This window comes from Pipra filicauda, unplaced genomic scaffold, assembly GCF_003945595.2.
Source record: "Pipra filicauda isolate LSUMZ 115617 unplaced genomic scaffold, ASM394559v2 scaffold1081_size41530_pilon, whole genome shotgun sequence".
NCBI lineage: Eukaryota > Metazoa > Chordata > Aves > Passeriformes > Pipridae > Pipra > Pipra filicauda.
The window spans coordinates 21,863-35,222 of NW_024103520.1; the positions used below are offsets into that span (position 1 = coordinate 21,863).

At 62.4% G+C, this 13,360-nt stretch overlaps 1 protein-coding gene across 1 annotated transcript; it reads left to right on the forward strand.

Annotated features, from left to right (window-relative positions):
• Positions 1-6,093: 6,093 nt before the first annotated feature.
• Positions 6,094-12,686, forward strand: LOC113992637 (protein Wiz-like; the record flags this gene model as incomplete). Its single annotated transcript, XM_039380523.1, has 3 exons — positions 6,094-6,293; positions 9,637-12,104; positions 12,314-12,686. Coding segments are annotated over 3 exons (3,024 nt in total), but the record flags the coding sequence as incomplete, so codon positions are not given.
• Between the last annotated feature and the right edge of the window lie 674 nt (positions 12,687-13,360).

Sequence of the window (13,360 nt, forward strand, 5' to 3'; positions counted from 1 at the left end):
CTCCCGTGGGTCAGTCCCTCCCATGGGTCAGTCCCTCCCATGGGTCCCTGTCACCCCCCTCTCCCATGGGTCAGTCCCTCCCATGGGTCAGTCCCTCCCGTGGGTCTGTCCCTCCCATGGGTCTGTCCCTCCTGTGGGTCCCTGTCACCCCCCTCTCCCATGGGTCTGTCCCTCCCATGGGTCAGTCCCTCCCGTGGGTCTGTCCCTCCCGTGGGTCCCTGTCACCCCCCTCTCCCATGGGTCAGTCCCTCCCGTGGGTCTGTCCCTCCCATGGGTCAATCCCTCCCATGGGTCCCTGTCACCCCCCTCTCCCATGGGTCTGTCCCTCCTGTGGGTCCCTGTCACCCCCCTCTCCCATGGGTCTGTCCCTGCCGTGGGTCTGTCCCTCCCGTGGGTCTGTCCCTCCCGTGGGTCTGTCCCTGCCGTGGGTCTGTCCCTCCCGTGGGTCTGTCCCTGCCGTGGGTCTGTCCCTCCCGTGGGTCTGTCCCTCCCGTGGGTCCCCGCTGAGGTTCGGCTCCGTCTCGGTTCTGACCCAGCTCTTCCCCGGCCCCGGTTAATCCTCGGTGGATTCCTCCATCCAGATGTTTCTGTGGAACGGTGGCGAGCTCTGGCCGGCCAGAAACATCCCGGGGAGCGGCGCCAGCACCTCGGGATGTGTCATCTTTCCTACGGCTCCTCTTCCAGAGGCGGCTGGAGCGGGAGAGGCCCCGCAGGAGCCACTTCAGGGCTGGGCTTTTTTCCCTCTTCGGTGTCAGGAGCTTCCTGACTGTCCCCAGGAGGCCTCTTGGTGTGAAAACTTGGAACTCGGGCGCTGTTTTGAGAACCCTCCCCGGCAGTGGGGGGTGATCCCTCATTTCCAGGAGCTCTGGGGCAATTCTGTGTTTCAGAACCAAACACCGGGAGCTTTGGGATGATTCCTTATTTCAGAGTCGGACACGGGGAGCTCTTGGGTGATTCTTTATTTCAGGGCTGGACACAGGGAGCTCTTGGGTGATTCTTTATTTCAGGGCTGGACACAGGGAGCTCTTGGGTGATTCTTTATTTCAGGGCTGGACACAGGGAGCTCTTGGGTGACTCTTTATCTTGGAGCCAGACCTGAGGAGCTCTTGGGTGATTCTTTATCTTGGAGCCAGACCTGAGGAGCTCTTGGGTGATTCCTTATTTCAGAGCCAGACATGAGGAGTTTTTGGGTGATTCCTTATTTCAGAGTTGGACATGGGGAGCTCTTGGGTAATTCCATATTTTAGAAGCAAAACCAAGGATCTCTTGGGTGATTTCTTTAGACCCAGAAACAAGGATCTCTTGGGTGATTCCTTGTTTTAGACCCAGAAACAAGGATCTCTTGGGTGATTCCTTGTTTTAGACCCAGACTCGAGGAGCTCTTGGGTGATCCCTTATTTCTGAGCTGGACATGGAAGTGGGATGGATGCAACCCTCAGGTCCTGTGGGTTTGGAGCTGGTCCCTGCTCTCTTTGGGTCACCTCCAGCATTCCAGAGCAGCTCCAGGAGCCGGAGGGCCCAGGCAGGGCTGGTTCTGCCCGTGCCGGGATTCCTCGGCGAGTCCGTGGGTGACTGATCTGATGGGATCTGTGCCAATAAAACCATGGAATCCTTCGGCTGGGGAGCACCGAGCCACGTCCCTCAGGATGTCCTTCCCCTACACTCTGGGGCTGGATGTTGTTCCTTCATCAGCTGAGCCTTCTTCACCCCCTCCCAGGGGTGCCACAGCCCTCCGAGCTCCCAAATCCAGCTTCTGTAAAGTCCTGACCCATCCAGCTCCTCCCAGGCTGGGCTGAAGCAGCAGTAGCTGCCAAGGGTGGCTTTTCATCCTGCTGGGATGAGCTGGAGAGCCTGGGAATTCACCTCCCGGGAGGTGTTTATCCACTCCCTGCTCCGACGTCCCCGGGGCCCTTTGCTGTGGCTTTTCCTGCCGGAGCAAAGTCCGGCAGCGGGAGCAGCAGCCCCTGGAAGCTGATTGCACAAGCCCAGCCATTCCCAGCCCTTGAACACACCAACTTCCAGCACCTCGTGCCTGGGGAGGGGCGAAGGGACCTGTGCTGATCCCGGAATCCGGGCGCGACACAACGGCCCCGGCTCCGGCTCCGGCAGCGGCCGGCGGATCCCGAGCGGGAAATGCTCCGTGCTGCCGGGAATCCAGGCCTGGGAGAGCTCCTGGCCCCTCAAGGTCACCTGCCCACAGGTTGGGGAGCGTCCTGGAACACGGCCCTGAGCCAGGAGGAGGAGGGTCAGGAACGTCCCTCGGGTCTGTCCGCAAACGTCCCGGAGCTCCCGCGGGAGCAGGGCCTGGAGCGCTGGAAAACCGACCCCCAGCGTGGGAAAACTGACCCCCGGCGCGCCTGTTTTGGGGAGGAAAGATGGAATTGGTGTCTCCGAGGCTTCCCGTGGCAGAGCCTGTCCTCAGCCAGCTCTCCCGTGTCCAGCTCTCCCTGTCCAGCTCTCCCTGTCCAGCTCTCCCGTGTCCAGCTCTCCCATGTCCAGCTCACTCTGGCACCGGGTCGGAGAAGCGATCGGCTCGTCCGGCTCCAGGAGAACCTTTGGATGCTCACGTGAGACCCTGGGAGAATCCTTTCTCCTGGGAAGTTGGCACTGTGAGCACGGAGCGATGGTGGGCCCTTGGGATGGAGGAGCAGCGTCTACCCCGAGAATCTGGGGTGGGAATACCTTGGAAGAGCTGGAATTCTGCCTGGGTGCCCACCCAGGCGGCTCCAGACTGGGCCTGATCCGTGCGGAGCACCCGGGATGCTCATCCAGGTGCTTTTGGTGGACAGGGAATGTCGGGAGACGGGTGGGCACCAAAAGTCACCACGAACACGGGCCCAGCTTGGGTTGGCTCTGCCAGCGTGGCCTCGGGGAGCTTTGGGCTGGAAGAGCCACCTTTGGGGCCGTGGGATGGATTTGGGGGTGGGCTGGGATGTGGGAAATCAGGCTCCTACTTCCCTGCATTTCCAGCCAGGATTTGGGGAGCTGAACGGCTCCAACGGGGCTGGGGGCTGGAAACCCCCCATTTCTTGGCCCTGTTGGGTGACCAGTGAACGGTTGGAGTCCATCTCAAGGGTCTTTTCCAACCTTTAGGATTCCGCGGTTCTTCTTTTCTGACCTCAGCGATTCCATGACTGGACATTCCCAGCGTGGGATTTCCCCTGGCGCTGGCAACGACCCCAAATCTGTGCCGTCCAAAGGGGCGGGTCACCCACTCTGTTGTTGGGTTGCGTTGGGTTGGGTTGAGTTGGGTTGAGTTGGGTTGGGTTGAGTTGGGTTGGGTTGAGTTGGGTTGAGTTGGGTTGGGTTGAGTTGGGTTGGGTTGAGTTGGGTTGAGTTGAGTTGGGTTGAGTTGGGTTGGGTTGAGTTGGGTTGAGTTGGGTTGGACTGGGTTGAGTTGGGTTGGGTTGAGTTGGGTTGAGTTGGGTTGGGTGGTAACGCACCGGCGAACACCCAGCTCGGCTCCGGCACCACCGCGGCACCGGGACACGGAGTTTTCCCACCCTGTGGGTCCAACTGCTGGTTTTCCTGGGCGCTGCCAATTCCTCTTGTGTTTTCGGGCCGGGAAAGGCCGCCAAAATTTCTGGTTTTCCGGATTTTTTATGCTCTGCAGGCGCCGTATCCGCCACGGGGGCCAGCGGGGGATTCTTCCTTCTGCTCCCAAATTAACACCCAAAGTCAGAGCGTGAGCTGGAGCCGGATCCAGGCTGTGATTCCAGAGCCCGACTCCGGCCTTGCGACACCTCTCCTTGTTCAGGAGATGATGCAACAACTCAGCCCTTGCCCAACCCCGGGGCTCAAAGGGCCCCTTGGCTCGGCTGCAGGAGAAGGAAAACGCCCCTTCCTGCCTCTTCTCCCAGGTTCTTTGGGCAGGCTGGAAAAAACCCGGAGCCTGGGAGAAGGTGTGGGCTCAGGGGAGGCGTTTTGGGGGAGATTGTTGGGTTTTGAGGGGTTTGGGAAGCCCTTGGATCGCTCAGATTAGTGATGTCATAAATTCCTGCCCAATTTGCTCCATTTTTGGGTTTTAAGGCTCTTGGTTGGACTCTCTGGTTGAGGGATCCCCTCCCTGTGGGAGCTGATGTGGGGTCTGGGTGGAAACCACCACCCAAAAGACCTCTTGGCTTTAGACTCTTGAGTTTCTTTGGGATTTTTATCCCCGAACCACGGAATCTCTGGGGTTGGAAGGACCCTCCAGAGGTTCCATCCTGGGCAGTGTTGGGTGTTGGTTCTGCCAACACCTCCACGACCTTGCTCCTTGTTAACCTTCAAACGTGAGCGACTCTGGTGCCAAATAAACCCGACCCTCGGTGCAGGACACGAGTGGTGACGTGGAGAAGCGCCTCGAGGCGTGTCCTGGTGGTTTTGGGGTGGGGGGGGAAGGTTTAGGGGAACTTTTTACACCTGGCTGAGCCTCTCAGACTTGGCATCAACCTCCCTGTGGTGGCCTCGACGAGTTTGGGCTCTTTGCTCCTCTGGAGACGTTGCTGTTTCTCAACCCACGACCTTTCAAACCTTCTGTGTAACAAACCACCCCAGATCCGTGGAGATCCAGCTCCACCCTGTCCAGGAGAGCTCCTGCTCTCCCTGGAACCTCTCCTGGACTCTGAAATTCCCTTTTCCCCCCCCCTTATCTCTGTTTTCTCCTTGTGTTTTGGCCACGGGCTCACGTGACGCTCGCTTTGAAAGCGTCTTCTTGTCCTCTCCAAGTTGTTTTAACTCTTGGGGCAGAGGAAAAACCACGAGGAGAAGCCTCGGGGCCTCTGATAGGAGGGAGTTTGACCTTGTGGGGAGGAGAGACCTTGAGCTGAGGAAGGATCCCGGCTCCTCCGGGCGCTCCCGGGAGAGGCCGTGGCCGCGCTCCCGGGGCCGGAGGAGCCGCCGCTCCTGGATTACCATAGAGGGTAAATTGGAGCCTCCTAAGTCCGAGCCATTAAACTCCCTCATCTCCCGCCGTTTCCAAGAAACCGGGATTTGCAGGGAGGGAGATAAATCACCGCCTGTTTTCCTCGCAAAGGAGGCAGTTTCTAAAAATAGGAGTCGGAGCTGGAGCTCCGGAGAACAAAAGAGTCCCTGGAAGGCTCCTGCCACCACCGGCCCTTCCCGGCGATCCGGGCGCTGCCTCCTCCGGAGGCTTTGGGGGAGTGTTGGACCTCTGGGATCACACCAGGGCTTTGTGGGAGTGCTGGATCTCTGGGATTGCACTGAATCTCTGGGATCACACCAGGGCTTTGGGGGAGTGTTGGATCTCTGGGATTGCACTGAATCTCTGGGATCACACCAGGGCTTTGGGGGAGTGTTGGATCTCTGGGATTGCACTGAATCTCTGGGATCACACCGAGGCTTTGTGGGAGCACTGGATCTCTGGGATTGCACTGGGGCTTTGTGGGAGTGCTGGATCTCTGGGATTTGGGAGGGCTGGATCCCTCTCCACGGAGCTCAGCCATGGCTCTGGATACCTCTCCATGGGAACTCAGCCATGGCTCTGGATCCCTCTCCATGGCTCTGGATCCCTCTCCATGGATCAGGCCCACAAGAGCCCGGCTCCATGCCAGAGCTCTCCATGGAGCAGGGCCAGCTCTCCCCCAGGAGCTCAGCCATGGCTCTGGATGCTCTCCATGGCTCTGGATCCCTCTCCATGGATCAGGGACCATGGGAGCTCAGCCATGGCTCTGGATCCCTCTCCATGGATCAGGCCCACAAGAGCCCGGCTCCGTACCAGAGCTCTCCATGGAGCAGGGCCAGCTCTCCCCCGGGAGCTCAGCCATGGCTCCGGATCCCTCTCCATGGCTCTGGATCCCTCTCCATGGTTCTGGATCCGTCTCCATGGCTCTGGATCCCTCTCCATGGCTCCGGATCCCTCTCCATGGCTCTGGATCCCTCTCCATGGCTCTGGATCCCTCTCCATGGATCAGGCCCACGGGAGCCGGGCTCTGTTCCGGAGCTCTCCGTGGAGCAGGGCCAGCTCTCCCCCGGGAGCTGATCCAGCGGCGGGCGCATCTTCCCGTTAAACTGCTTATTGCGGGAGCGGCTCCGCGTCCAGAGCTGCTCCTGGGATTAAACCCTCTTAAGTGTGGCTCGGAAATCCGCCCGTAATCCGGCCCGGCCGCGGGAGCAGAGGGGGTGGATGTGCCGGGAGAGCCTTTGGAACCCCCCCCAAAATCCCTTTATCCCGGTTTCTGCCGGGAAAGCCCCACCTGGGCCGCGCTGACCTCGGTGCTTTCCTCTCTTCCAGATGAGCCTGATCCCGCCCTCTCCGGAGCCGTCCCGGCCGTGGCTCACAGGACGGAGCTCGGGTGAGTTCCCCGGGGACGTGGCAGCACGGGGAGTGTCCGGGAGCTCGTCTGCCCCTCGCTGACTGTGCTCCAGTTACACAGCATCCCGAAATATCTCCCCGGCTGTGCCCAGGGGGTTGTCCCACCTCCGAGGACGTCGGCGGGTCCTCGTTCCGAGCAGTGGTGGCTGCTCCAATTCCTCTCGTTTGTCCCGCTTCCCAAGGAGCCATCCTGCTTCTGCCTGTCCCAAATCACTCCTTGGAGCCGTCCCAGTTCCCTTCAGAGCATTCCAGTTCCCCTCAGAGCCATCCCAGTTCTGCTTGAAGCCATCCTGGCTTCCCTCTTGCCATCACTGTTCCCCTTGGAGACATCCCAGCTCTCTCTGGGGCCATCCTGGTTCCTCTTGGAGCCATCCCAGTTCCCCTTGAATCCATCCCAGTTCCCCTTGAATCCATCCCAGTTCCCCTTGAAGCCATCCTGGCTCCCTTTGGAGCCATCCCAGTTCCCCATGGAGCCATCCCAGTTTCCCTCAGAGCCATCACGGTTCCCCATGGAGCCATCCCAGTTCCCCATGGAGCCATCCCAGTTCCCCATGGAGCCATCCCAGTTTCCCTCAGAGCCATCCCAGTTCCCCATGGAGCCATCCCAGTTCCCCATGGAGCCATCCCAGTTCCCCATGGAGCCACCCCAGTTTCCCTCAGAGCCATTCCAGTTCCCCATGGAGCCATCCCAGTTTCCCTCAGAGCCATCCCAGTTCCCCATGGAGCCATCCCAGTTCCCCATGGAGCCACCCCAGTTTCCCTCAGAGCCATCCCAGTTCCCCATGGAGCCATCCCGGTTCCCCATGGAGCCATCCCAGTTCCCCATGGAGCCATCCCAGTTCCCCTCAGAGCCATCCCAGTTCCCCATGGAGCCACCCCAGTTTCCCTCAGAGCCATCCCAGTTCCCCATGGAGCCATCACGGTTCCCCATGGAGCCATCCCAGTTCCCCATGGAGCCACCCCAGTTCCCCATGGAGCCATCCCAGTTCCCCATGGAGCCACCCCAGTTCCCCATGGAGCCATCCCGGTTCCCCCCGGCGCTCCCGGGGCCGTCCCTGCCGGCAGGAACAGAAATCCTGGGAGCTGGACGCTCCATTTGGGGTGTCCCAAAGCTGCCCAGGGGTGTCCCGCTGGCTCCCAGCACCCTGGAAAAGGCAGGATTTGGGATTCCAGCCCGAGTCCTGTGCAGGGACAGGATCCTTGTCCCTCCCCGTGGCACCGGGATCGTGCCGGGCCCGGGATCGCTCCGGCTGAGCCGATTCCCGGCGCGTTTTAATGGGCTTCTTTTAGTCCTTCTGTTCCCTGATCCTTCCCGGGCCGGCGCTTCCCTTCCCGAGTTATTTTTAATGACGTTCCCGAGGTTTGCAGGACGAGTGGGAATCACATTTCCCTGATAACACCCCACGGACGGCGGCCCCTCCGCCCCCCGGCCGCCCTCCCTCATCCCGAGGGAAAACAGGGACAGGTTTGGAGCCGGCAGGTCCCACCGTGGGGCGGGAGGGGCGGTTTGCCCCTGAACTCGGCTTTTTCCGGGAATAAACCGGAAATAAACGGGTTCAAAGAGGAGGGAGGGAGGCAGTGGGAGATCCGTACGGAGCCGGCGTGAGATCCATAGGGAGCCGGCGTGAGATCCATATGGAGCCGGTGTGAGATCCGTAGGGAGCCGGTGTGAGATCCGTACGGAGCCGGTGTGAGATCCGTAGGGAGCCGGTGTGAGATCCGTAGGGAGCCGGTGTGAGATCCATAGGGAGCTGGTGTGAGATCCGTAGGGAGCCGGTGTGAGATCTGTAGGGAGCCGGCGTGAGATCCATACGGAGCCAGTGTGAGATCCGTACGGAGCCTGTGTGAGATCCATACGGAGCCGGCATTCCTGCCATCCCTGACAAAGGCGCTTTGTTCTCCCAGCAGCACAACCTGACCCAGGAGAAGGTGTTTTGCTGACCCTGGGGCAGCTCCTCACACAAGGCCTCAGCTCTCCAGGCTCCTCCGGGTGTCCGGCTCCAGGATCCCGCGGGTTCCTTCCCCCCGGATGGTTTATCCGGGGGCAGGAGCCGGGAGGAGGTTCCCGTCCCGCTCTCGTGCCGTGGGAGCCGTGTGGGAGGAGAACCTGGGCACGGAGCAGAGCCACGGAGTCGTGGGGTGGTTTGGGTTGGGAAGGGCCTCAAAGATGATCCGGTTCCAGCCCAGAAGCCGGGACAGGGATTGGGATGTGGAGGAGTCTCCCCGCAGGGTTTGCCCCGACTCTGCTCGGCCCCAGAGTCATCCCCCAACCCCCGGGAACCTGCAGGTCGGGGCTCCTGGATCTCCTGGAGCCCAGTTGAGGAACCTGGATTTGGGGATTTGGGGCCACCCAAGGCTCTGCTTCCCCCCCCGAGCTTCCAACAGAAGGGCTGGAGGCTCCTGAGATCCCGTCTCATAGCTGTTGGTCCTCGAGGCATCTTGGAGAACATCCAGTGCCTCAGTTGGACCCTCCCGAGGTTTTTTCTTCCCTGAAAAAGCCTCCCACCCGAATTTAGGACTTCCAAGAGCACCAGGCTGGGCCTGCCCGTGGATGTGCTCAGCCCCTCCAACCCCCGGCACGTTCCGGTGCCGTGGGGGTGGATCCCCCCATCCCGGTGGCATCAGGCCCCCCAGTCCCACTGCAGGGCTCACTCCATGGATTCTCACCTTCTCCTGCTGCTCCAGGGGGTGTTCCCAGCTTCGGGAAGGGTTTGGAAGTGGATGAGGAGCGACCACCTCGATCCCTTGGGTTCTCTGTACAGGAAAGGGAGACTTCCCGTTCCTGTGGAGAGGGATCGCCCGGGAATGGCCAATTCAGTCATGGAGACAAACCACCCTTTGGTCCAGGAGGCCTCTGGTGTGCTCCATGTTTATTTTCATGCACTTGGAAGAGCTCCTTGGCCTGATGGTGACACGAGTCACCCAGAGCTGGGTGAAAGGGGTCCCGGCATCCCGAGGAGCTGGGAGGGGAAAGGGAAGTTGGGAGGGAGGGGGTGGAGCACAGGGAAAAGACGCCTCTGGCCCACGGTGGTGATGACGTGGTGACGGGAACCCAGTGCTCCCATCACACCCAGCGGGGAGTACCAGGAGAACATCTTGGAGCAGGCCTGGAGTAAGAGGCGGGAACTCTTCCGGCTCCACGTGGCCGTGGCAGGGTGGGAAGGGGTGGCCCCGTTTCCATCCCAGCTCTTTAATCTTTGGGAGTTGCCACAAACCCCGTGTCACGCCGGGACACCACGAGGCTCCCTCTGCTCCCGGGGCGCCGGGAACGTCGGTGTGACCCCCCCCCCGTCCCCCGGTTAACTCTCCAAACTTCCTTCCAGCCCCGCCAACGAGGAGCTTTTGGAGTTCCAGCAGGGCCTGTACAGGACGGACGCCCGGAGCGCTCTGGAGCTGCGGAACATGACGGTGTCCGGCGACCTGTCCTGGGACGGCGACGGGAGGCAGGAAAGCACTTTAGAGAGACTCTCCGGCCCCAAGGACTCCAAGGAGGCGGCGTTTGCCGGGGAGCCCCGGGGGGCGGATCCCGAGCAGCTGGAGAGCGACTCGGAGGGGCCGGAGGGCGGGCGGGCGGCGGAGACGACGCCGGGTCCTCGCGCCGCCGAGGAGAAATATCTCAGAACCGAACCAAAGCAGCTCGAAGGGCTCGGCAGGGAGCACCTGGAGAAAGGCAGGAGGGGAGTCCAGAGGGTCGACTGGATTCCCAGGCCCAACAGGAGCCCGAGCCCTCCCTACAAAGACGTAACCAAGCCGACAGATGTAGCAGCCAACCTGCCCTTCCGGGGCCAGGCCGTGCGCGAAGTGCCTCCTCCGCTGCCCCCGCCGGTGTTCAGGAAAACGCTCAACCCCGTCCTGGGCAAATCCAAAACCCTGGAGGGCTCCTCGTCCCACAGGAAGGGGCTGGTGGTGGACTCGGACGTGGCCGAGGTGGCCCCGCTCTCGACGGCCGAGTGGATGCTGCAGAAGCCGAGTCTCCAGCTCGGCGCCGAGCTGGCCGTGGGCAAACAGTCGTGGACGGTGAACGCCGAGGACTCGGTGGAGCGGGTGCCGCTGATGTCCCTGGACCCCGCTCCCTGCAGCTCCTACGACGTGGAGATGAGGCCCTACGTGTGCAGCGTCCTGCTGGAGGAGCAGGGCAAGGAGGAGCTGGGCCAGGAGGAGGATCCCTCGGTCTACACCTGCATCGAGTGCAGCATCTACTTCAAGAAGAAGGAGCACCTGATGGATCACATGCTCCAGCACAACCGCGGGCCGGGCAGGGACCAAGACGGGGACGCCCTGGGGGGGCAGCGCCAGCTGTGCTGCAGCGAGTGCGGGTGGGCCTTCGGGGACCCTGCGTCGCTGGAGCAGCACAGGAGGCTCCACCAGGAGTCGCGGGAGAAGATCATCGAGGAGATCCAGAAGCTGAACGAGTTCCCGGACGAGGGCCGGGAGGCGCGGCTGCAGTGCCCCAAGTGCGTCTTCGGCACCAACTCCTCCAAGATCTTCGTGCAGCACGCCAAGATGCACGTCAAGGAGAGGAAGGACCAAGGGGCCAAGAGCTCTTCGGGGCTCTTCGGCAGCGCGGGCGGCGGGGAGAGCCGGGACGGCCCCGCGCGCGGCCTCTACAAACACTTCAGGGCCAACGAGCACCCGGCCCTGCCGGCGCCGGCGCCGCCCCACGGCAGCGCCAAAGGGCTCAGCGCCTGCGTGCTCTGCGGCTTCCCGGCCCCCAACGAGCACATCCTCAAGGAGCACATGAGATACGCCCACTCCCACCTCTCCTGGGAGGCCGAGGCGTACGAGGATGATCCCAACCAGCCGGGCACCAGCAGGGACGCCTACAGCCCCGCCCGGCCTGGCCGCTTCCCGGAGGCCGAGTATTTCGGCAAAGCCGACCGGCTCTTCCCCCCCGCGCCCCGGGAAAGCGCGGCCCACTACGACCCCCCCCACGGGTTCGCCCTGGCCCAGCCCCGGCTCGACAAGAGCAACGGGGCCGCCAAAAAGGACTACCAGGCCTCGGGCTTTCACGCCAGGAAGGCGGCCCCGTTCGCCGCCCCGCACAAAAACCTGGGGCTGTCCGGCTTTCCCTCCGCCAGGGCTTATTCCCAGTTCGCTCTGCAGCAGCTGAAGAAGAAAGCGGCGGCTCAGCACCTTGAAGGAGACGGCGACGGCCTCCGGAGCCACCCCGGGGGGCTGGAGGAGCTCCGGCAGAAGTGGATGTTGGGCGGCGACGGCGGGAGCGCGGAGGAGGAGATCCCCGTGGGCGCGGAGGTGGATCCGGGCGAGAGCAGGGCCCCCAGAGCCGTCACCATCCCTCAGGCTGCCTTGGACCTCAAGAGGACGTTCAGGGACACCCTGAGGGCCACGGACTCGTCGGTGGCGTCGGAGGAGCAGCAGCAGCAGCTGAGGATGATGGTCCCCCTGGTCCTGCTGGAGGAGGTGAACCTGCACCCCAAGGCGGCCAAGCGGCCGCGGGGGAAGGCGTTCAAGAGGAAGGCGATGCTCCCGCCCCGGGATTTCGTGATGGAGGAGCCCCTTCCCTTGGACGTGCTGCTCTTGGACGCTCCCCTGGAGGGTCCCCTGGAGCTCGACGACCTGCTGGACTCCGACGCCGGCATGTTGAAGAACGAGGAGAGGAAGTGTCCCTACTGCCCCGACCGCTTCCACAACGGCATCGGGCTGGCCAACCACGTGCGGGGCCACCTCAACAGGGTGGGCGTGAGCTACAACGTCCGGCACTTCATCTCGGCCGAGGAAGTGAAGGCCATTGAGCAAAAGTTTTCCTTCCAAAAGAAGAAGAAAAAAGGTAGTATGTATTCAATTCAGCCTGTTTCTGTTCTCTGGGGTTGCTCTCGGGGGTGTTCTCCTCCCGCCCAGGACCGGGTACGTATGGTGCGGTGCTGGGCTGAGCCGTGGGCGTTTGGTGGCCGGGGGGGTGACCGACGCCCTCTGTCCCCCCTCTTAGAGGCCTGACCCGGGGGTTCAGTGCCACCCCTGACTCTCTGTCCTTCCTCGCAGTCGCCAACTTCGACCCGAGCACCTTCAGCCTGATGCGCTGCGAGTTCTGCGGCGCCGGCTTCGACACGCGGGCGGGGCTCTCCAGCCACGCCAGGGCCCACCTGCGGGACTTCGGCATCACCAACTGGGAGCTCACCATCTCGCCCATCAACATCCTCAAGGAGCTGTTGGCCAACTCCTCGGAGCACCCGCTGCTGCAGGCGGCGCTGGGGGCCGAGCCCTCGTCGCCGGGCCGGGACAGGGACGCGCTCGGCGCCTTCGCCCCCCGCAAGAGCGTCACCCCCATGGCCCCGCTGTCCCCCTTCCCCTCGGCCTGGGGAGAGGAGCCCCTGCAGCCCTACAGAGACGGTGAGTGAACCCCGAAAGGCTCGCGATCGCCCCCAGCCCCGCGGGGTGGGGTTGGGTTGGGTTGAGTTGGGTTTGGTTGGATTGGGTTGGGTTGGGTTGGGTTGAGTTGGGTTGGGTTGAGTTGGGTTGAGTTGGGTTGGGTTGGGTTGGGTTGGGTTGGGTTGGGTTGGATTGGGTTGGGTTGGGTTGGGTTGGGTTGAGTTGGGTTGGGTTGGGTTGGGGTGAGCTGGCGTCGGTCGCTGCGTCGTTGTCTCTCTGTGCTCTCTGGGGTCTGAGGTGGTTTGGGGGTGGGTGGTGGAGGCGGTGGCAGGTGGAGGAGCCCGGCAGTGCCACCACCTCCTGAGGGGTCTCATCCGTCGCCGTGGCTGTTGGGGCTTTGTGCTTTGGGAAGCGTCGCGTTCGGGAACGAGGTTTCCGTCGGGAAACCCCTGCAGCTTCACCCCCTTGGGGAAGGGAGGAGGGTGTGGTCTGGGGTCCAGTCCAGCCAAGACAGGACACAACCTCTGCCCTGGGGGTCCGTGTTCCCCCCCCAGGTGTGTTGGTACCGTGGGGGGAAGCTTGAGGGGTCCTTCCCGAACGGATTTGGGTCTGAGCTGGTCCCTCTCCCTCAGCACTGTTCAAACAGGGTCAGTCCAGAGCAGAGCCCATCCCAAACAGCTCCCAGGGCTCAAAACCCTGAGCTTGCACCAAAACCTGTGA